Genomic DNA, 23,425 nt, shown 5'->3' on the forward strand with positions numbered 1-23,425 from the left:
CCCACAATTTCTAGAGGCAAGTCATTCCACTGATTAATTGTTCTGTCAGGAAATTTCTCCTTAGTTTTAGCTTGCTTCTCTTCTTGATTAGTTTCTATCCATTGATTCAGGTGCTTTGGAGAATAGGTTGTGGCAGCCCCTTAGATATTGCGAAGCTGCTATCATGTCTCTAGTCCTTCTTTTCATTAGAGTAGACATATCCAATTCCTGCTTTTATCCCTACTGCCCCCCAAAGAAAAAAACCCAAGTTGTTTTGGCTTCATTCCAAATGCAGTTGTAGGAGTAAAACTGGAGTTGTGTTTTGCTAAGACTTATCCTCCAACAATCTACATTCCTCGTTCTGCCAGGAATCCCTCTGCCCATCTGACGTGCTGGGCAGCCAAACCCTTGGCCTTCTAGAAGTGCTGTCTGTCCTCCCGCCAAGCACCACCTTTCCCCCATGTGTGTCATTATTGGTCCTCGTCTGCTTTGAAGCTAACCACTTCCTCCAAAGATTGTGGATCTGCACTTGTCTTCTGTTTCTTCTTATATTCATTTTAAAAGCTTGTATATTTATTTTATGGTACTGTTTTTTTTTTCCCATGAAGTGAGATCCAGACTAGTTAATAATATATCAATAAGACAGTCCGGGAAAAAAAAAACCCAAAGCAAATCTACCATTACAATGAACAGAAGCTTAAAAACAAAACTAAGGCAGCTGTCCCCACCCAGGCATAGTCCAGATGCATTGGGAATACAGTTTTCAGCATTTCAAGCCAGGGCTGCTATCCAGTAGTTGTTTGATATGCTCTCTCCAAAGCAATGGAAAGTTATGTTTTTGGGGTTTTTTGCCTCAGTCAGGTGTTGGGAATTTTTTGTTTTGTTTTTTTTTTTACTCCTGGTAACTGGCTGGGCAAATCCCTGCAATTTTCTAGCCAAGATTTTGGAACTAGTGTGCCACTGTCTTCTTCCTGAGGTTGAGAGAAAGCGACTGGGGTCAGGATCACCCAGCTAGTTTTATTCCTAAGGCAGTATAGAACTGTTTTAGCCTGGTTCCTTCACCACTACACCGAACTGGCTCTCTAATACAGTACACTTAGTAATGCAATCACAGAAGCTTCTGGGAACCACAAGCTGCTCACCCCTTCTCAACATCACCAGGATCACCCTTGCGCTGCCATTGATTGTTGGTTTATTTGTAATGTGTACATTTATCAAACTTGTTAGACAGAACCACAAGGTAGACTGAATCCCAATATCCCCTGATCCTTTCCACCAATAGCTACTGAAATAAATAATTTGATGCTTCGTTGATATCATCAAGTGCAGGATCTATTCCCACAATAATTTTGACCGGGTTGGTGTGGAGTCAACTAACCTATGTAATTTTAAATTTAGCTTTAAACAGACCTAGTAAGGTCACAGATTCAATCAATTGTGCTGTGGGGTCTTCTAAACTAGTGTTTCCCACCATGACCTCTTCCATATTTTATTTTTTATTTATATCCTGCCTTTGTTATTTTTTACAAATAACCCATAACTAACACAGCTTCCTCCTCCTATTTTCTCCACAACGACAACCCTGTGAAGGGAGTTGGGTTGAGATGTATGAAGTTTGGCTCTCAGAATTCCCAGTTAAGGGATCTACCTCAGGAAGTTGTCAAGACTGAAAAACAGTGACATAACTCCCCTCAGTCAACTGACTTATTCTGCTTACTCACCCAGATGTGAAGAGTGGCTAATTTCTAGGTTTCTTTTACAGAAGTCACATTACTAAATTATAAATATTAATGTTAATTATCTCTAGGCTGATCTATGACTTAAAATAAAGATTTTTATTTAATTACTGAAAAAAAAATCTCAGAGATCATGAACATCCGCTTTGATGCATAACTAAATGTGATGTAAATGGAAGTCAATAACTATGAAAAAGTATCCGTTTCAGCTGCTACATTCCACTGGAAAAAAATGTACAATTAAGAAAAAAAAAGTATGGCTTCTAATCATTCACCGCTTTACTAGTTTACATTTCCCATTTTTCTTCACAACTATCCCAAGCTGAGATCATGTTGCTGCTTTTCAAATCAGTGGATGAAAAGACCCTTTGTTATCTGCCAATTTAGCTCCATATCACATCCCACGCTGGATAAATGAAGAGATTGTATCACCAAGCACCAGAATTTAGCCATTTAATCCTGGAACAAAAAAGATGAAATTTAAAAGGCACCTTATAATCTGGTTCCCATTCTACTGGGCAGGTTGGGGGGGAGGGAAGTGGGCTGGGGTTGGCAGGGTGTGTGATGAAGCTGTCCACATTAGCCTGACTTTCACCTTTGGGCTGGCAAGTGTCTGAGCACAGGTGCAGACTAGGGCAAGGGTGGAATGCTGCTGTGCGGGCCGGGGGTAAGGTCCTGTGTGTATGGCAGCATGTCTATGTTGTTTCTGATAAATGTATTTCTTGGGTAATTGGTGGATGAGTGGGGTGAAAGAACATCTCGGTCTGAGAGAGTAGAGGAGAGGCAGAGATCAGAGTAGGATGGGGAAGATGAGAGGTCAAGCTGGAAACATGACGAGGGACACGGGGAAGGAAGGTTATTAGATCCTTGGTGGCCCTGGACACAGTGACCTGTGGCTGGGCCATGTAGTGGTGCCAGCTTCCTAGAGTAAGGTGGTGATCCCTTTGGCATTGAAGGAGGCTTAGGGAAGATAATGAAGAAGACAGTTGGGCTTCAGTTCTAGAGGACCTGGAGAAAGCAGATTATCTGGACCCATTTTAATCGGGTTTCAGGCCAGGTATGGAGACATCATTGATCATGTCTGTTGATGATTTGTGGCATAACCTGGATAGGAGTGGTGCATCCACCTTGGTGTTCCTAGATATCTCAGTGGCTTTTAACACCATCAACCATCATATTCCTTAGGGCTGGCATTGGGGCTTGGAGATGGTTTGTGGTTGGCTTTTGTTTATGGCCAGATTCGATCAATGTTGACAAGTGGGGAGATATCATGATCTCAGCTCATTACTTCAGAGGTATTGCAAGATTTGATGCTCTTTCCCTTCTGTTTAACTATTACATGACCCAGAGAGTGACATCATCTATCAGTTTGGGTCACATATTTTAAAGGGTATGTTAAGGAATGATCTTGAGGGACAGGAAGAAAAGTGGCTGCCAAGACAATGGCCAAATAAAAGAAACCTGAGTCCAGAAAAGAATTATAACCCAACAAATCAACTCAGACAAGACCCTCCCTAGTTCTCTCTAGAGAGCAAGGAAGCATATTCAGACTTGTAAAATTTTGTTACTATAATTTTATAATAAAAATAGTACTGTATTAACCTACATCATTTTGGTTTCCTAGTCTGCTCTACTTCAATGATCAGACATATATTATCAGCCTGCTAATGATGTTCATTTATACATCTCAGCCCATGGGCTGGCCAACCAACACTGTCAATATCATAGCCCAGTGCCTGGAACTATGCAGGTCTGGATGGGCAAGAAGAGACTCAGTCTCTATCCTAACAAGACCAAATGGCTCTGCTTATTTGGTCTACCTGGTTCCATTATAACAGATTGAAAATGTCCACAGAGAAAGGAGAACCACCACAAAATGGCGCATCATTAACTCACAGTGAGGTTCTACTTTCCTATTTGAGATTGGTACACAGTCTTAATCTGGGGTCCCTCTTGGAGTCCTGCTTTAGGAGGGCAGGAGAACCTGTGCACAGGTATGTGAAGTGTGCCAGTTGTGCTATTTCCTGGACTGGGAGACTCTTCAACAAATACATATGCCCTGGTCTCTTCACTGTTAAATTACCATTAATGTGCTTTACATGGGCTATCCTTAAAGATCATCACAACAGCTGGTCCAGAGTACAACAGTGTGGTCAGTGTTAAGAGTGTTGCATTATACTCATATGAATGTAATATAATGCAGTGCAAGCTGCACTGGTTATCAGTCAGCTTCCTACTGCAACTCAAGGTGCTGGCTATCATTTTTAAAGTCTTTCATAAGGTCTAATTGCTCTGTAAATCCATAAAGATTTCAACTTGTATCGACACTATAGGGCAGAGGTGTCAAACTGCCAGCCCGCAGGCTGGATGCGTCATGCCGAAACTGCGCCCACCCCAGCTCCATCAATGGGAAAAAAGTCACAATATGTCATGACACATCACATGACATGGCAAGTTTGATACCCCTGCTATAGGGCATTGCATGCCAAAACAACTAGACACAAAAACAGTTTTTTCCCCAGTGCCATTACTCTGTTAAACAACTAATTCCCACAACATTGTCTTATGCCCTGGGATGTCAAACCACCTAATAAGGCTGTATTACTGTTATCCTTCTCATCTTTCCTATTATCTATTTCCTCAGCTTCGTATAACTATAACTTTGTTGTTTGTATCTTATGATTTATATTGATTGCTTATTTGGTATCCTATGACTATCACTGAGTGTTGTATCATATTATTTATGATTATTGTATTTTATGATTATGATCATGATTTATCACTTGTTGCTTATATGCACAATGAGAGCTTATGCACTGGAGACAAATTCCTTGTGTGTCCAATCACACTTGGCCAATAAAAAATTCTATTCTATTCTATTCTATTCTATTCTATTCTGTTGTTCTGTTCTGTTCACTTCTCTGTTATGTTTGTAATCCCAGCGTTAAGGTCTGTCAACCCTCTTTGCCCTGAGAAATGTGTGCATTTCCTCAGGAAACTCTAAGCTAAAAGTCTTTATTTGATCATATCATTTCAGTTACTGAATTCAGATGTGGCTCTAATCTTTTCTTAATTTTAATAATTTTAATTAATTGAATAAACCACAACTAGCTAAATTCCCATACACTGCTGGGCCTTCCATGATAATTTACAAACTCTAACGGTTGGATTTATACATCCTGCTAAGCTAGAATCAAACTGACTATGGTTCAGTGTGGTGTATGAGTCTAGCTCTTGTTTTGAAATTCAGTTCTATCTCTAAATAGACAATTATATAATTTTAGACCTTGGACTTCTGGGAATCCCCTTTGGATAACTATGGGCATCATTTCAGTAGGAAAATCCTCAGATAACTCTTCTCTTCACTATTCCAGACTTGACTGGTTTTTGTCTACCTAGCTGTTATTTTAATTTTATTTCATCTGCATTCAGAGTACAACTTTCAGCCAACATGGTGAACAGTACTACTCACAATGCCCACAGTGGCCAAAAATTCTGATAGGTATTCCAGGGGTCTTCAAACTTGGCCCTTTTGTGACTTGTAGACTTCAACTCCTAGAATTCCTCAGCCAGCATGCCTGACTGAGGAATTCTGGGAGTTGAAGTCCATAAGTCATAAAAGGGCCAAGTTTGAAGACTCCTGATGTATTCCAACAGAGCTTCTGAAGGGTCAGGCTGGACACCTATCTATAGAAATCCCCAGGTATTTTGGTTTTCCCGCCATCCCCCTCACTCCTCAGTGAGTCTTTTTGGGATGTGTAAGTTTAGTCTACCCAGGGATAGAGCTCTCATGATACGATGGTATTTTATTTTAAACCCTTTGTTTGGCATTCTGTAAGCTGTTTAGAGCCATCAGGAATTAGCTGCATGGAAACCCAAGTAAATAAATAAAATAATGTCATCTTTATAACAAACACAAATTGCAATTTAATTCAGCTTCCCCAATGCCAGGCACACTTGCAGGGGAGTAACTGCTCTGTTCTTGAAAAAAAATAATAAAATAAGAAATGATGCTGCAGCATTCTTTGACATGATCAACCCGATCTGTTGGTCTGTGTGTGCATACCTCTTTGGAAGCATTGCCCATTGCTTGCTTTTTTGTGTTTGACCAATTGGGGCTTGATTTCAGCCCTGATGCTAGCTTTACCATTTGGTATTAAGAGTGTGCATCTACCTACAGCAAAAGCTCGTACTTAAAATTGGAGACTCCCTAATTGAAAAAATAAATAAATCTAGAGTTTTAATTCAAGGCACAAATGACCAGGCTCCAATTATACTACTTTGGGCACAATACACAAAGACCTAGACTTTAGAGAAGCCTCTAATTCTGGGAAAGGTGGAAGAAAGAGAAGAGGACGACCAGCAGCAATGTGCATGGACTTAGTTACTGTGGTGATAAGTACACCGTTGGAAGACTTGAAAGACCAGATCATGGAAAATAACTATCTACGCTACAGCATGTTGTCTCTAAGAATCATCAATGGTTTGTTGGCTCATACAGGCGGTCCTTACGACCAGTTGCTTAAAGACTGCTCAATAGTACAACAAGCCCAGAATGGGTGCTTTATGATCATCTTAAAATGTTGTGGTCCCCCCCCATGGTCATGTGACCATATTTCAGGTATTGGCAATTAGTTCACCTTATTTACCAATTATATCATCTCTCATTCACAGGCCAGAATCTACAACTTTTTTCTCAATTTCTGGCATTTTTTGCCAGTTTCCAGCAAAAAACACACACTTAGAATAATGGGTTTGAACCACAGCATTTACTTAACAACCATGGCTTTGCTCAAGTGTGGTAAATCACTTCACAACCACTACACACAAACACAAAAAAATGCTATAAAATCAAGCCCGGTAATAAAAGCATCAAATTAAAACATCCGTGCATAATGACTCTTGTGCAGAAAAGGCGTTTCTGGGATTTTCTGCCCCAATGGCAAAATAACTCACAGAGGGTGAATTATGACACTGAGGTGAAGGATTTCACTGTTACTTCTGCTTGCTTGAACCGTTGCTTCAAGCACTGTCACTTCTGCTTGCTGCTTTTGGAGCAATATAATGGGCAGCTTTTTAACCAGCGATCAAAGTGAAGATCAAAAACTCATCTGATTCAGGTAGCCAAAAGGACTTAGATCTGTCCTTCTCCTTAGCCAAGGGGCCCCAGAAAAATCAGAGCTAGGCTTATGTGGTTGAAATGGATTTTGTTCGAGGCATGTAGGAGTCTACCTTAAAATCATACCTTCTGTATGAAACAAATTCCAATTATAAACTGCAGGACACGAAAGATTTCTACACCCTCACCTGATAAATCTTGGACTTCATTTATAACAAGGCTTAGTCTTCTGTTTCAATACTGAGCAAGCAAGCCCCCATGACATTTCAGAAGCCTGGATCTGAAGACAGATGGCAGCCAATCAAGCAACAGCTATTTTAATGTTGAAGTGGAATGCTACAGCTTAAGTCCTTCCTCCAGGGAGATGCATTCTTCTAAGATTATATTATTTCTTGGGCTGACTGCCTCAGGACTACAGCCTCCCATTTCCCTTTTGGGTGGGAAAGTTTTTCTCCTTGTTAAGGGACTCCAATTCTAATTTCAGCCTGAACGGCTAAATTAGATACTCCAACAAGACATTCTAGCTAGGAGTTGTGTCAAATAAGAGGACACAGTGATATGGCATTGTTGCAATAATACATACCAGTGTCATTTTGTATGCATTTTCACACAGTCTATTCACAGACCTTTGCTTGAGGATCTGCTCCATTCACAACCCATAGTTGTAAACAAACCGATTTTACATGGATCACAACTCCAGCATTCTCTAACTTTTGCTCTGTTCTGATTAGAAAGTTATGGCTAGAAAACTCTGCTACATTTTATGCTCATAATCTTTCTTCAAGAAGAGGTATACGGTATATAAATAATAAATAAATCACATCTTATCACAAAAACATCCAAGGTAAAATTCTCCAAAGGAAGGAAGGATAGAGCTTATGAAAAGTGTTGTCATCATTCTGGATGGTAAGATTCAATACAAATGAAGATTGTACAAACCCCAAAAGAAACCACAAATTTTTACTAAAAAATAATAGTGAACTTTCTAGTAAATTACCCAACATACTTCGATGAAACATCACTACCCTGGTGGGAATCAGAAACCAGATTCTTAATTTCTTATTCTGCTAATGCAACATTACTCCATAAAAAAATTAAACACAATTTGTTGAGCTTTTGAGGTCATTGCTGTGATAGAGACTAGTCCGGTGGTTCTTAAACTGGAGGTAATTATCCCCAAAGAGTAAATTGGGAAATTGGGCACATCCTGGAGAAATGAAACAATTCATAATTACTTGTTTGTGACTCAGGGATCCAGTTTGGGACTGTCACTGATGAGACATTTCTGTAAAACAACAGAGTCTGATTTTTTTTTTGCGGTGGTAATGACATTAATCGAGACTGCTGAAAGGGGTAATTGGGTCAAACAGCTTAAGAACCACTGGACTAATCCTTAAAAAGAAGAGTGAGTGAGCTTTGGCTCACCACAAGACTGCAATTTTTCTAGGCAAGCATAAATTGGTGGTCGTATGGGTGGGGTCAGCTGTTCCCCATCCAGAAGGCCACTCCTGACCTTGGCTCCTCTTCCTTCTGCTGTGTCACTCTCATGTGGAACACAGAGACACATCAGGTAAGAAAACAGATATTGTAAGCAATCTCTCCCCTCAAGTCCTTCCCTCTTCCTCTATATAATATTAGGATTTGGTAAAGATGAGTGAAGAGGTACTTGGTGGCAATGACTTTTTCTTCCTGATGTATGGGAGTGGTGGAGTGAGCAATGGTAATTGGGCAGATGAAGAGTACCAATTCATCCTCTTGGTATTCTCAATTCAATCCTAGTGTTTTTGATGGACAAAGAGTACAATTTCACACTCTAACCAGGGATTCTGCTAGCCTCGCATAACATTTTATCCTTTATTTGCTGAACAAACTATAATACAGGTAGTCCTCGACTTACAACAGTTTGTTTAGTGACTGTTCAAAGTTACAGCGGTACTGAAAAAAGTAACTTAACGGCCGCTGCAGCATCCCCATGATCACGTGATCAAAATTTGGCCACTTGGCAACTGCCATGTTGCAGTGTCTCAGGGTCAAGTGATCACTTTTTGTGACCTTCTGACAAGCAAAGTCAAGGGGGAAGCCAGATTCACTTAACAACTGTGTTGTTACTAACTTAACAACTGAAGTGATTAACTTAAGAACTATGGCAAGAAATTGTAAAATGGGACAAAATTCATTTAACAAATGCCTCTCTTAACAACAGAAATGTTGGGCTGAATTGTGATCATTAGTTGAGGATTACCTGTAGTCAGGTTCACAACACCCTAACCCAGTGATGGAGAATCTTTTAGAGACCGAGTGCCCAAACTGCAACCCAAAACCCACTTATGTATCATTGGGTACCGGGTGGGTGTGGCTGCGGTGATAACAGCAGACTGGGTGGGACTAAAAAGTTCAATCAATCAATTCCAACTTTGCGAGATCTTTTTTTTTCCAGCGAGAAGTTGAAATTGATTGATTGATTGAACCTTTTTTTTGCACACAGCGGCAGAGGCCTAAAGCGAAAAGATTTTATAAAACCCAGCTGAAGGCCTAGGACTGGGGCGGCAGTGTGGGTGCCCACAGAGAGGGCTCTGCGTGCCACCTGTGGCATGCGTGCCATAGGTTCGCCACCACAGTCCTAACCTCTCAGAGCTGAAGAAGCTTCTTGTATGAGAAGTGAAACGTCTTCAAAGAAAAACAAAGAAAGTCCAGTTACCCCTTGAAAAAACACCTTTGGGACGACCTTGACCTGGATGACTGAGAATCTCCATAGACACCTAAGCTGTAAACCTCAGATTCATATACCAATGTGATTTTTTCCCATTGAAGGAAGAAGATAAATGTTTTCTTGCAGAGTTTTTGCACAAAAAGGCTCATCACCTGATAGTGATTACATATGCATAATATTGTATGAAGATGTTTCAGCTAGCAAAACCAAAATGATTACTCGTACCATGGCTTAAAAATATCTTGGAAGAATATTACAGATAGTCTGTAATTTTCATTCTTATTGAAACAGCAACAGAAGACAATGCTAACATATTTATTAAATCCATTCATTCATTTCTGAATCTCAAAGTACGGAAGCTGGAGGACTCTGCTAAAATCTGAGATAAACTGAATCTACAGAATCCTTGCTGGTCAATAGAATGATGTTTTGTTCTGTTTTATTTAATTCATTATATTTTGGCATGTAAAGGGCAAGAGCATTTGGTCCATCATCATGTCTTAAATAATGAGTTATGTTGGACCACACTTCCTTTCAACCATACCTATAACTATACCTATAAATACAAACAGTGTGGGAAAGCCATTTATAGAATTGTAAATTTGGGAGAATTTGATTTTTCATTCAATCATGGCTTACTTTATCATTATAAATTTTATAACTTATACCTTTTTGGTCAATTCAGTCTGTTAATTTGTAAAGTATTTATAATGGTCACCTACCAAAAGACTGACATTGATTGACTCACAGACAAGTATTCCAATAAGCTCCAAATATTCCCAAGAGTCAAGACAGTTGCAGCTAACATTCAATTCTATCCTGTTCATCACACAGAAGGGGTCTGTGGATCTTAGACATAGTTAAAAGCTGTTTGTGTACTTGATGTATGCAATCTGTGATATGTTAGGGCACAAAGGAATAATTCCTTTAATGTTCAGTGGGACATATCTACTAGATGTGCTTAAGAAATAGCCTTAGAAACATAAAAAAAAATTGTTTTTATGTGCTGACATATGAAGTTAGATCAGTAAATTGCCATTTATTGATATAGTATAATACTTTAATAGATTTCCAGGTTATTTAATTAATAATAATCTCATATACTTTCTGTGGACCATAATATGCTTAGGGAAATTTTCAAAAATGAAAAGTTTGAATGCATTTAAGTAGACCTTCATTTGTGGATGTTAATATTTCAAATTGCTTGTCCCATTGACATAAAAAAAATACTGATTTTCTTATATGAAAAGATAAAATACGAATATTAGTATAGATGAGATATTTCTATTGAAATGGATTCCTATATTAATACTTGAAGATATTTTAAGCATATTGATAAATTATTAAGGTTTTTTATGGAATGATCTAACTCCCAAAATTTCTATATCTAAGCTACATGTTTCATATGATGATGAGGAATTTAATTCTCCTGATTTTCAGCTCAATTGTAGCTTTACTATTATTTCTTTATGGAATTCAAGTGTTTACATTCAAACGCTATTATATGAGCCTTTCAATATTGCGGCAGTAAGTTGTTTCTCATTTTACTCAGAATTGTATTTTCAGCATTATATGCCACATGACAAATTTGAAAAAAAAAAGGTTACAATACAGTAGCTTTCTAATTTTGACCCTTGTTTTCATTAAAAACTAACGTTATATGACCATCCCAATGGAGGGATGATACTTAGCACTGGAAGGTTACACCTTATTCAGAAGGAACAGACTCAACAGAAAGGAGGAGAGTTATAGGGTATTAAAAAATAGTCAGGAATTCAGGAATCAGGCATGGAAATCCTGTTGAAAGAATTTGGGTAAGTGATACCATGGGAGTTTATGGCAGACACTTGGCAGGCAGAAGATGCAGATAAGACTTTATGTGCTAAATAACTAATCTTTGAAAGAGGCATGCAACAGTAATAATGAGAGAAACCCATTTTGCTGACATCTGTCAAAAGTTTTCTATTCTATTCTCTTGGTGATGAACTCCATTTGTCAGCAGGCAGAAGAAAGAACAAGGGATATGCTATCCTGGCCTCAATCCTAACCAAGAGATGGAATTAATTGAAGGTGACTGAAACCTTGGTGGATAGTGTTGATGTTATTGATTGTGTGATATCCATTGTAGGAGGAACTGAGAAAAGACAGATCTGCGTATGGACTTCAAGAAGATTTTGATGAATTCTAAGGGAAAGTAGATTGGATTCAGTAGCTTCAAATCCTTAGAAGGAAACTATCCCCGAGGATTCAGAAATTCTTTGAGATATTGCATAATTGCAAACAATTCTTACAATAAGGAAAGATGAAGTTTAAAAGGAAAACATGGACACACAAAGGGCTTTCTAACAAGCTGAAGAAGAAAAATACCAAGCAGGTACTATATAGGAAATAAAATGGGGGAAACAAAATCAAAGAAAAATACAAGGTTATGACTGAGGGGGGACTGAGACAGAAAGGCTAATGCTGTGGCTTGAAGATGTAATAAAAATAACAAAAGAAAAACCCATTTATTTGGGTATACTGGGAATAAAAAAAAAAGAAAACCAAAGAACATGTAGGCCTATGGTGGGGTAAAAATAATAAACGATGGTTGATGGTGAGTTGATGGTAGATTATAATGAGAAAAGAACTTCTTAATTTAAGAAGTTAATTGTGTAATGGAGCACTAACTGCTTATTATATCACTATGAAAAGAGGGAACTGCACCTTAGGAGAGACAAGGAAAAATAAGAGAACAGAGTCATTTTAAAAGAACTTAAGACTCCAGGACCAGATGAATTACACTGCAAAGGCTTGTCCCATCGTTGTCCCATTCTGATATGACTTTTTCAAAGCAAGATTTTTTTTTAAAAAAGGTCATCAATCTTAAAGACCTGGATGATCTTTTTCATTAATTTAATGCAAAGCTACAGACTAATTTTTCATAAGGAGTCCTACACTAGCTCCAAATTAATATTGTTCCACTCAGAAGACCTCTAGTCCTCCTCTAGAGATCATTGCCACTTTCTATATTCCAATACCCAGGGCTTTTTTTCTCATAGAACGCACAAAATGGAGTTCCGGCACCTTTTTGGGATGGAACCTTGTAGGGTAGGCAAGGCGGGTTGTATGACCTGTGTGAGTTCGGGCACCTTTTTTTTTTTTTTTTAAGAAAAAAAGCACTGCCAATACCTAAAGGAGAGTAGAAGAGGGGAGGGCTGTGAGTGGAGAATGCTTGTAAATTTTTTTTTTAAAGTCACTGTTATTCAAATTGATGGTATACAAATCAGAGCAAAATTCAAATTAAGGGTCCTTAATTCTATCTATGGGTCCCATCCTGCAACACAGAGACATGTCCTTTTCTAGCCAAATCACAAGCTAGCCCTCTGCTCTTTCTCCGTTTAGGTAATTTTGGCACTGAATGAGAAATCATTTACTACATACAGAGAAATCATTCTTTCAGAGCCATAATCTTGGCAAATTAAAGAAAATAAAAATGAATTGATTTCATAGCCTTCTTCCAGTGCATACTTGTCTGCTGATTTTAGCTTCGAACCCAAGAATCAGTCAGAAGTAAGTCCCATTTAAGTGACTGGATTTACTCCCTGAGTTAAATCTATTGATGCCTACCAGATACAGTTCACCCAGTGTAATTCAACGGAATATTATCTGAGTTCAGCCAATATAGGACTGTAGTGGAAATCCAGAGATTCAAATGGCAAACCCAAGTATTCAGTGATGGGTAGATGTTAGCTTGCCATGCCAAAATGGGCATTTGAACTTAATTTTTGTTTTTTTATGATCCATCCTCTGATTTGGCTCTGTCTAAGCATGAAGCAAGAATCTGGGAAGAAAACTTTTTGTTTTCTTGCCATAGTTCTGTATATTTGTATGTCACAAAATGCTTAAAAAAGCATTTTGGTTGAGAATACTTTGGTTATTTTAAAGATATAACAATTGGAATAATAATGAATAAAGCTGTTCCAACCGTTTATAAATTACCATTTTGGAATGCAAAATATGTAACAAAATTGTTTTCATTCCATCGCAAGCATCCATTCACTTAACTGCAGAGGCACTGATCACCATGCAAAAAAGAAAGAGGGAGAGAGAATGGTAGCCTAATTCAGTGATGGAAAAAACAATTCCTACAAAATTTTAGGTAGATTTACTCAGAAGCAAAGTTTTACCAGGTAACTTATGGCATTTTCTCCAAGTGAAGGGTATAAGTAAATTTGAGTAAGTTGCTGTATGAGTAAATTTAGTTCTTTAGATCTCACATTAGTAACAGAGTTGGGCATTTTCTCTCCAAGAGTGTTCAGACACTGAATATTATCCAACCATCCATCAAGAATACATTTAGAAATGCTTAAAATAAAACACCGCTTTGCCTCTTTAAGCCATATGGAAAGTGACTATTTTACTGGAAACAAAATGATTGGTTTGATGTAACAGCAACATGAAGAAGCCGGCTTGTTTTGATCACTTGCTCCTAATTAGCCAAAGCTATCCTACTCCTCCAAAAGTCCCTTTGTATCTGTAAACTAAAATCAGTTCAGTTTCTAGTGCACATCCCTTCCTGGGAACCTGCGGGTGGACTGCTGACTCTTCAGGTCCTGTAAACAAATCCCTTCAAACCATCTTGCCAAGTGCATAATGCCATTAATCTAGAGTTAGTCGCGCGCCCCCCCCCCACACCCGCTGCTCCTCTCTTAATACTTTTCAGCAGACAATTGATGCTAAGAAAATGACATCTTCCCAGTAATCTCTCAGGGGAAAATCCCCTTTACATCGGCTTCCTTCCTAAGACCTACTGGAGAGGGAGAGGGGCTTAATATTTCAAATTGTGTGTGTGATGAACTATATAGATATACATACTGTGTGTGTAGTATATCTATCAGTGGAAATGTGCTTAATATTGTCAACTTTCTTCTAAGCACAAGCCTTACTGGAACGGACTTGAGGGTTGGGGGGCAGAGAAAAGGAGAGGGGGAGAGAAAGAGGGGGAAAAGGAGAAAGAGAGGGGAGGGAGGGAGGGAGAGAGAGAGAGAGAGAGTTTATATTGTGGGGAGACTGGTGATGAAGGCAGCAGGGTAAGAAAAGGAGAGCTCTATAGCCGTTTCTTTTGACAACCTGCAAGGAATCCCCAGTCCAAAATGGGATAAAATGTACTGCATCGGTAGACGGATGGAAGGATGAAGCAGAGCGTTCTCGGGTAGCTGCCGTTGTCTGTGCACTCTCTCTCTTCCCACACACACACACACACACACACACACACACACACACACACACACGCAAACACAGAGTTTCCCTCCTCCCCGCCCTTTCCCCCTTCCTACCCTTTCACTCACCCGGGCTGTCGCTGCCGCCGCCTCGATCCGTCGTCCGATCCCAAACGCTGACAGACGCGGCGGAAGGCTGCGGGCTTCCTTTCTCCCTAGGAAGCAGCGAGGAGGAAGCCGCAAGAAAAGTGGATCCCCCCCGGATCGACACCACTGCCCGAGGCCCCGCCGTCGCGACGGAGGAACGCTCGGTGGGCGAGGGAGAGGAGGCAGAGCCGAGGGAGAAAGATCCCACAAAGAAATGCGGCCCCAGCAGCAGCAGCAGGAGGCTGAAGGGACGAAGCAGAAACAGGCGCGTTGTTGGCATGACGCTTGGGCTTTCACATGCCCGGCGTTGATGCAGAGCAGTAATAATAACCATCACCACAAACATCATCATCATCACCACCATCATCATCATGAAGCAGTTGCAGGCAGCGCCATGCCCGGCAGGCGGGAAGAGAGCGCGCGCCTCAGAGAAGCAGAGCCGCGGGAGCGCCCAAAGTTCCCCGGGCCAGTAGCGAAGCGGCGGTGGAGGCGACCGGCCCCCGGGATGGCATGGTGGAGCCGGGCGGACGCGGCTCCGGCAGTGGCCGCTTGCGGTGGCGCGGAGCCTAAAAGTAAAAGAGCCCGCAAGGGCAGGCTCCTCCTCGCGGCTGCTGACATCACACCCCGCCGAGGCTGCTGCTCTCTTCCCCTCAGCAGCCGTCCTACTCTCCTCCGCCCCTGCAGGCTGCTCCTCGGGGCATTCCCCAGTCGGGGCCCGGTCCTATCTAGGGAGGGGCTGGGAATGGGCCGTCGGGCCCCGGTAGAGAAGGGGGCAAGAAAGGCGCGCATGAGGAGCCCGAAGGCGCGAGTCGAGACCCGAAGCACGAGGGAGACCGTGACACGCCGGTTTGAAAGGCCTGGAGAGAAGAGGTCAGATGTGAAGTTTGCTGGCCGACTCAGATAACCGGAAAGGTGTCTGTATCCCTGTATGTGTATGCACGCATTCGCACGTCGCTACTCTCAGCGTGAAGAACCCTTGAGGACTAGAAATCCGATGGTCCTTTGCTTCAGTCTGATGAACTAATGCCCAACAATGATTTTTTGGCGTTTCCTTTTCTCCCATAGGTAGACTAAGGCAGCCTGATTCTGACTTGTGGGCTGTGGGGATTCTTAAATCAGAGCAGAGAATTTGACTCCAAATGTGAAAAGTGGAGCTGTCAGCAATTTGGATGTCCTGATGTGGACTTCCAGACACACTTGCATGCCTACACACATCTCTGAATTTTTTCAATCATATCAATGCATATTTTTTCATTTCCTGCCTCTGTAATTCAAAAGTATGTTTCATACAATTTTATTTTCAAGGAATGGTGAAAGTACTATCATAAGTGATATGAAAAAAAAGGCATTTTGTTGGTTTTTATTGAGGTAACTGACTGTCCTGTAACAAAAACCTCAAAGCATTTCTGGCTGAACAAAAAAAATTTTTCACGGATGTCTACGATTATATTCAAAATCCCAGAAACAAAAAAATGAATGCATTTACAAACTGCAGCACTTGCATAAAAGCAAGTTATACATGGAGCTGGACAAGTTTTAAAATATTGGTCTGATCATCATCAAATCTACACTCTTTATTCTAGGAATAATAAATCATATTTATTTCTCTGAACAATTATTTATCGTCTGCTTTCTCTCATCTAAACTATACTTTTTTGGTTGGTTTAATTGTTTCTGCCTAACATTTACAAAATTATGACTAGGTTTAGGTAAAGAGAAAAGACAGGGAAAAGGGGTGTGTGCGACATTTATGGCAGGGGTTAGGGAAGAAAGGGATAAAAAGAATAGTGGATATATTTATTATGGACAAATTAATGCAGAAAAGAATTTAAAACATGGAAACTGCAAGATAACCATTTTAGCAGAAATTCAGTGATCAATTAATGGTGAAAATGAATGAAAATCAGTGATTTGGAAAGTGAACCTGTGAATTGGAACAAGCCAGTTAAATATGAAAAAAAATGTTGGCATTAATATTCTGTAAAGATCCTATTTTGTTTTCAAATGTCACGGAACCAAAATAAAAGCCAGCGAGGAAATAGAAAGCATTTATGAATTGCAATTACAATATTACCCTATGAGTCCGTACTGTTTAGAACATGGTCATGTAATGATAATATAATTACAGTATATATCTGTCTACAATAGTGGTCACAGGTCACTCCTACTTCCTACTGATGTGTTTATTTCAACTTTCCAGTATCTTATTTTTCCCCCTTTAATAAAAAGTGGTAACCATTAGAAGCCTAGATATCAGCTTGGTTCAAAGGCAGAAGTGTTGCCAAGAGAGCCAGAGATGTAGCACTGGCTTCATTTTTAATTTTATGAGTACCCTGAAGTTTCCTCCAAGTGGTCAGTAAGAAAAAATACCTGCAAGCATTCATGCATCCATGATCCCTAAAATGATATTCAACATAACAAAAGTAGAATGAGAATAAATCTGAAATCTCGTGAGATGAACAACACCCACATCTTGCAAGATGCTTGAAGGGAAGTTGCCAATGATTCTGTACTAGGACTATTCGGTGAGAATGTACAATGACACCTCTAGGTCAGAAAGTGATTACGCCATGTTAAGATAAAACCAATCTGCATTAGTATATATTTTCTCAAAATTAAAATTATGTTGCAGAAGATGGTCAAGACCTTCCATTCACTTCCCACTTATCACATCCTTCTTCCATCCTTGCAATGTGAATTCTTAGCTAGAAGCATTGATGTGCTGCTGAATCATGAACTTAAACTCATTGCACCAGCAATTTGATATAGAAATAAAGATAATTACTGGCAAAGGAAAAAACACAGGGATAAATAAGTGTCATTTGCAGCTTTTAGGATAAGATAAAGTATCACTGTATTATCCTCAAAATATTCCACTGTAATATTTACTACTGAAAATATTATTAGTTTGTGCATAGTTAGGAGGCTGGGATATTTTTCCCCATAATCTTTATTTTCCCCACTTTTACTCTCCTAACTGTTACAGAAATTATCATGCATTTTCTTATTTTTCCAACTTTGAAGAGATTATTCATTCATTACATCTGAATAGACCATCAACATTTGCAGTGTAATAATTATTTGTGATTCCTTATGCAGTTTAATTTCTGCATAAATTTAACACAATTCCACACTAACAATTAAAAAAAAACTGTGTTGTTGTGCTGCTGTTGGCTTACACTATTTCCAGCCCTCTCTTTTTGTCTCCAGACTTTTATTTTCCTTCCAATTTTATCATTATGATAGTCTTATAAAGTGAGATATACAGGTAGTCCTTGACTTATGACTACACTGAGCCCAGAATTTAAGTTGCTAAGTGAGAAATTTGTTAAGTGAGTTTTGGCCCACTTTATGACCATTCTTGCCACATTTGTTAAGTGAATCTCTACGGTTGTTATATGAATCTGGCTTCCCAATTGACTTTGCTTAGGTCCGAAGGCCACAAAAGGTGATCACGTGACCCTGGGACACTGCAACCGTCATAAATATGAGTCAGTTGTCAAGCATGGGGATGCTGTAACGATCGTAAGTCTGAAAAATGGTCATGTTACTTTTTTCAGTGTCACTGTAACTTTGAACAGTCACTAAATGAACTGTTGTAAGTCGAGGACTACCTGTATTGAGAGATAAGAGGGCTTTCAAGACTGGATGAGGCCCTTAATCAAATTATCTCCCAGGCTCCCCACACCATGGTGTTAGCTGTATATTATAGACTATGTAGCTATCAAAGCCAAGATTCCAGCAATGGAATAAAATCAAGTCTTCTTAAGTTTGTTTTTCACAGGTAGAATCTGACATAAGCAATCACATTTTCAAAGGAAGGAAATGAAGGAGCCAGCAATGCAAAAGAGCTTTGACTTTCCTGCATTTTTTTCTTTCCTTGTTTATATCTTGTCCCATATTTGATGCTCTCATTTCTTTCAGTTCTTTGCACAAGTAGGATAATCTAAATGCCTTAAATCTAATATTCTAAAGCATGTAGTCATCACACTTGAATTAGCAGGGTAATTCCTACCTAAGGTATTGCATTCCTTCCTTCTGTCATAAACTTTTCATTTCTGTGCCTCATGTACTGTGAAAAAGCAGCACTAACTTTCTTTAGGATCTAAGATTAAGAAAAATTATCTTCGCACGCTCTCATTCTTTCATTCTATTGCTTGAACGCAAAAAAAAAAAAAAAAACACAACCCCAGATATAATTATCTTTCCATTTTGAGAAAATTAAATGTAAATCAAAATCATATATTTCTTCCTTCTCGATCACTGAAATATACATAACCTACTTTTGGTGATTCACAAGCATCAAATGCTTTTAATTATAAAATTTCCCATTTAGGATTCCAAATATGGAATAACAGATCATCAAACCAAGCAGTTCAAAGGAGCTATTTAGATCATCAAATCCAACCCTCTGTTTGTTGTACAAATCTAAATTAAAGCATTCCTCACAATGGGTTATCAAGCCTCTGCTTAATCATATGTAGAGAAGTGGAATATACTTCTGAAAGAAACTGATTCCACTTCCATTCCACAGTTTTTATCACTGAATAGTTCAGCTCTTTATTTCGCACACTTTAAGCATTAGTACGTAAACAATAAAAACATGAACTTTATAAGCTATTTTGTTCTGATTTTTCATTGGTTTAATAGACTCCATTACAATCAGCACCCCACTTTTTTCTGTGGAAGACACATTCTAATCTGAACTCCTCACATATAATGGATTAACTCAAGAATTAATTTATTTAACAAAATCTTTTAAAAAACTGAAGAAATTAATTCAGTAAATAAAATTTAACATTCAGAAAATGAAATTTAAGAAATTAGAACCTGAACTTTAACTCCAGAAGAAATTGTAGAAATGTTTGCAGCCTTTTTAAAAAAATAAATTGGCAAGGTTTTGTTTTTTTCCAGCGTAAAGTGAAAACGGATTTATTTCACTTATGTTAAAAATTTGAAAAGGATTAACAGAACATCCCTTTTTTCACAGAACATAAAACTAAACTAAATAGTTCTCTTAGGCTGCACTGCGCAGTCACATAAGAAGTGCCATTTACTATTTGTTTTAGTAACAACACTTATTGTTCCTCAAATAAAATAAAAGAGGAAAATAATGGAAAAAGATTGAGACAGCAAAAACAAAAAAGGGGAAATAGGTAATGCTAATTTTTGAACACCTGGTATATAAAACTCTTAGATATATTATTCTTAACATTAGAATTCTTGACTTTATCACACTCTCTCAAATTATAAGCAAAAGAAGAAGAAACATAAATGAATAAGTAGCTTTTAATCTTTGTATAAATATGACAATTTATTAACCTTGAGGACTCTTACTACAAAACAAAACATGCTTCCATAGTGTTTTTTATTACTTAGAAATCGAATTTGGCAATGTTACTTTACTGGCATCAGATTCCAAGTTGCTTTACCAAGCACATAAATTCTTGTCTCAAAGGTGCTTTTTCAAAAGGCAACTGGACTGCTTCCCCCCCCCCCCCCAGGAAGATGTTTCACTTCTCATTTAAGAAGCTTCAGTGGTTTTGGCAGGATGGTGGGGTTAGTTCTAATCCTTCCATCACCTCCACCCTCCTGCCAGAACTGATGAAGTTTCTTCGTTGAGAAGCAAAATGTCTTTTTCTTCCTGGGGGGGGCAGTCCAGTTGCCTTTTGAAAAACTACCTTTGTGACAACTATGACCTGGATGACTGAGAATCTCCACAGACACATAAATTCTGCTCACACATTTCACTTTGACAGCTCATCTACAGGCCATATATGTAACAGTCCTGATGTCAAAACATGGGGGACTAACCATGGATTTGACAGCATTAACCCAAAGAAATCTCTTAAAGCAGGGGTGTCAAACTCAATTTAATTGAGGGCCGCATCAGCATTGCGGTTGCTCTCAGGGGGCCAGGTGGGTGTGGCCTACTGGGTGGGTGTGGATGGAGTGGGTGTGGCCTACTGGGTGGGCGTGGCCAGCTCTACATTCTTTGCATCAAGGGTGCCTGTGGGGGCCTGGGCAGGCGTGGGACAGATCTGAGGGTCTCTGGCAGAAGGGGGTGGGACCAGGGCAAGTGCCAAGGCATGGTCCACTGGAGGAGCCTCACTGTTCCCCTCAGGCCATGTGGGGGGAGGGGCTTATGGAGCTAAGACGGAATGCGTTTCAGCATAGATGGCCACCACAAAATTGTACATTGGCTCCCGGCCAGCCTGGGCCAGGGCCAAGGCAGAGGGGGCCGTTCCCTCATGTTTCCAGGATGGCTTCGCGGGCCACATGAAACCATTTCACGGGCCGCATCTGGCCCCTAGGCCTTGTGTTTGACATGTCTGTCTTAAAGTGTTCCTTTTGTTTGTTTAATCAGATGTGAACAATACAAATGAGTAAAGTATTGTAGCTTTAAACAATTTTAATATTACTCTTTGAAGCATTTGAGGATCTGCTCTTTACAGTATACTGTGTAGGTTTTTCCATGATAATAAATTACAAAAATGTCTTAATATCTTATTATACAGCATCCTGGGCAAGACCTAGAAGGCATGGGAAATCTGAAGACTAAAGTGCAATTTAAGTATTATGTCACAACTAATTGTTTTGTGCCTAAATTTTGAAATATAAATAAGGAAGAGTCGGTATGAGTTTAAAGTATTGTTCAGGACAACTGCAAGATTCGGAAAAGGTATTAGGAAACTTAGCTTTTCTACCTATAGTAAACACTTGCATTGATTGTCCATTGATTGTCTTTTTCTCTTTATATTCTGTAATTCAGGATGTCCCTAAATTCTTCAATTCACTGACCTCTTCATTAAGATTCAGATTGCTGATCAACCCCCAAATGTTTACTACATGAAAATAATTTAATAAACACTACTTTAATGAACAGTGCTACAAATAATAATAACAACAAAACCAATGGATACTCCTACGGATCTTTGGGCGATCAATACCAACCACTTCGGAGAAGCCTGGTGCAACTCTAGATTTCAGAAGGACCTGCCTGTGGAATGGAATTTGGGGTGGCCTATGTCCTCTAGCAAATACAGGTAGTGTTACAAAACCACATTCTGTTTTAGACTGATAGTTATTGCACAAATCTATCCGATGCTCTGGAATGAAAACCCAGATCCTCTTTTTAGACAGAGCAGGGTTTGAAATTGCCTGCCGCTCCTTCCCCGACTCCCCTTAATTGGAAATTTCAGTATTCATTAGGATCAGTTAGGAAAAGGGCAAGCCTTTTAATCAGGTGGTATGTCTGTAGTCAGAGTCTTTAATTGGCTGGTAAAGTGAATGGCACGTAGCTCTCTCATTGGAACTGATGGACCAATTCTTCTCGGGTGATAACTGAGGAATGATGGTAACGATCCCGGGAAGCAAAATCTGTATTCTCTTCAGTGAGTTGAGTGGTCTCCATGCCAACTGTTGCAAAGGTCGGTGTCACAACAAATCGCTCCTCCGGGGATGGCCTTCCCCTGCAAAACAAAAGAGCACAAAACCTTCAGTTGCCCCATTGTTTCCCAATAGATCTGCAGCTGCACTCTGAACTGTGTAAATAAAACAAAGAAAGAATGCACCCCAAAACTTCACTCCAGAATGGAATGCCAGCTTTTTCTTATGGCTCTAGCATTTGGTTAGAATTCTTTCTTATGTAACAGCTATTCTAAAAACATGCAGGAAGGTTTTTTCTTTTCCACACATATTTGCTCCTTCTCATTCATTGCCAAGTACTTTAGCTGCTCTGATCCATGCAATTAGAAGATGGAGGTTTGTTCCTGTTACAATGTATGCTTTATGGCAAAGGACCAGCCTCTTAACATGATGCCTGCTGCTTCCAAACATTCCTTGTTAGCAGGCAACAGTCCTGAGAAAAAAGTGAGAGGGGAAAAAATGAACTGCTCAGAAAGCTTATTGTGTACGATCCCCACAATGACCTCCGTCTAATACAAATCCTCTTCTGAATAGGAATGTTGAATATCCATGTTTAGACTTTCATATTTCTCTCTAATTTTCAAAGTCTGTATTTTTTTAATTTGACTTCTTCACTCCTTAATGCTTTGATCTTTTGTTTAACCTCTTTTCTATTCTTTTAAAATAGTTAGTGTTTTGTTAATTCCCTTTAAACTAAACATTTTTTAAAAAAAACCTTAGCATAATGTTCAATTACATTCACCCATTTCTGACAGTAAAATAGCATTTTCCATACTATATATCACTCGCTAGAGTGGGGGGGAAGGGGAAGCTGTAATTAGCCATGAAGGTCTACTTCAAAAGTTTAAAATGACACACCTTCACACACAGTGGTTAGACAATTTGTTTTAATAATATTGAACAAACACAGCTGCTGGAAACCTCCTTTCACTTATCATGTTCCCCAAGTAGTGACATAGCAAGATAGATGTAGCAAGATAGCAATGTATTCCTGGGTGTTCCCAGATCACCAGCCAGTCTTGAGTGAACAAAGCACTCCATCTAAAGACTCAATGGAATGTCTGAAAACTAACTGTGGAAACACTCCAGAAGACAGGCTTAGGAT

At 39.3% G+C, this 23,425-nt stretch overlaps 2 protein-coding genes across 10 annotated transcripts in view; both read right to left on the reverse strand.

The window, feature by feature from the left end:
* Positions 1–16,477, reverse strand: part of HEG1 (heart development protein with EGF like domains 1) — an 82,619-nt gene extending 66,142 nt beyond the window's left edge. For all 3 annotated transcript variants that reach the window (XM_039323760.1, XM_039323761.1, XM_039323759.1), the window contains exon 1: positions 14,875–16,477. In XM_039323760.1, coding sequence (XP_039179694.1) covers positions 14,875–15,265 — 391 coding nt within the window. In that variant the 5' untranslated portion in view covers positions 15,266–16,477. The remainder of the gene's footprint in view (positions 1–14,874) is intronic.
* A 4,812-nt stretch (positions 16,478–21,289) lies between these two features.
* Positions 21,290–23,425, reverse strand: part of SLC12A8 (solute carrier family 12 member 8) — a 77,011-nt gene continuing 74,875 nt past the window's right edge. For all 7 annotated transcript variants that reach the window (XM_039323768.1, XM_039323767.1, XM_039323771.1 and 4 more), the window contains one exon: positions 21,290–22,364. In XM_039323768.1, the coding sequence (XP_039179702.1) occupies positions 22,199–22,364 (166 nt within the window). In that variant the 3' untranslated portion in view covers positions 21,290–22,198. The remainder of the gene's footprint in view (positions 22,365–23,425) is intronic.

This window comes from Crotalus tigris, unplaced genomic scaffold (genome assembly GCF_016545835.1).
Source record: "Crotalus tigris isolate CLP2741 ecotype Arizona unplaced genomic scaffold, ASM1654583v1 scf7180000024282.1769268, whole genome shotgun sequence".
NCBI lineage: Eukaryota > Metazoa > Chordata > Lepidosauria > Squamata > Viperidae > Crotalus > Crotalus tigris.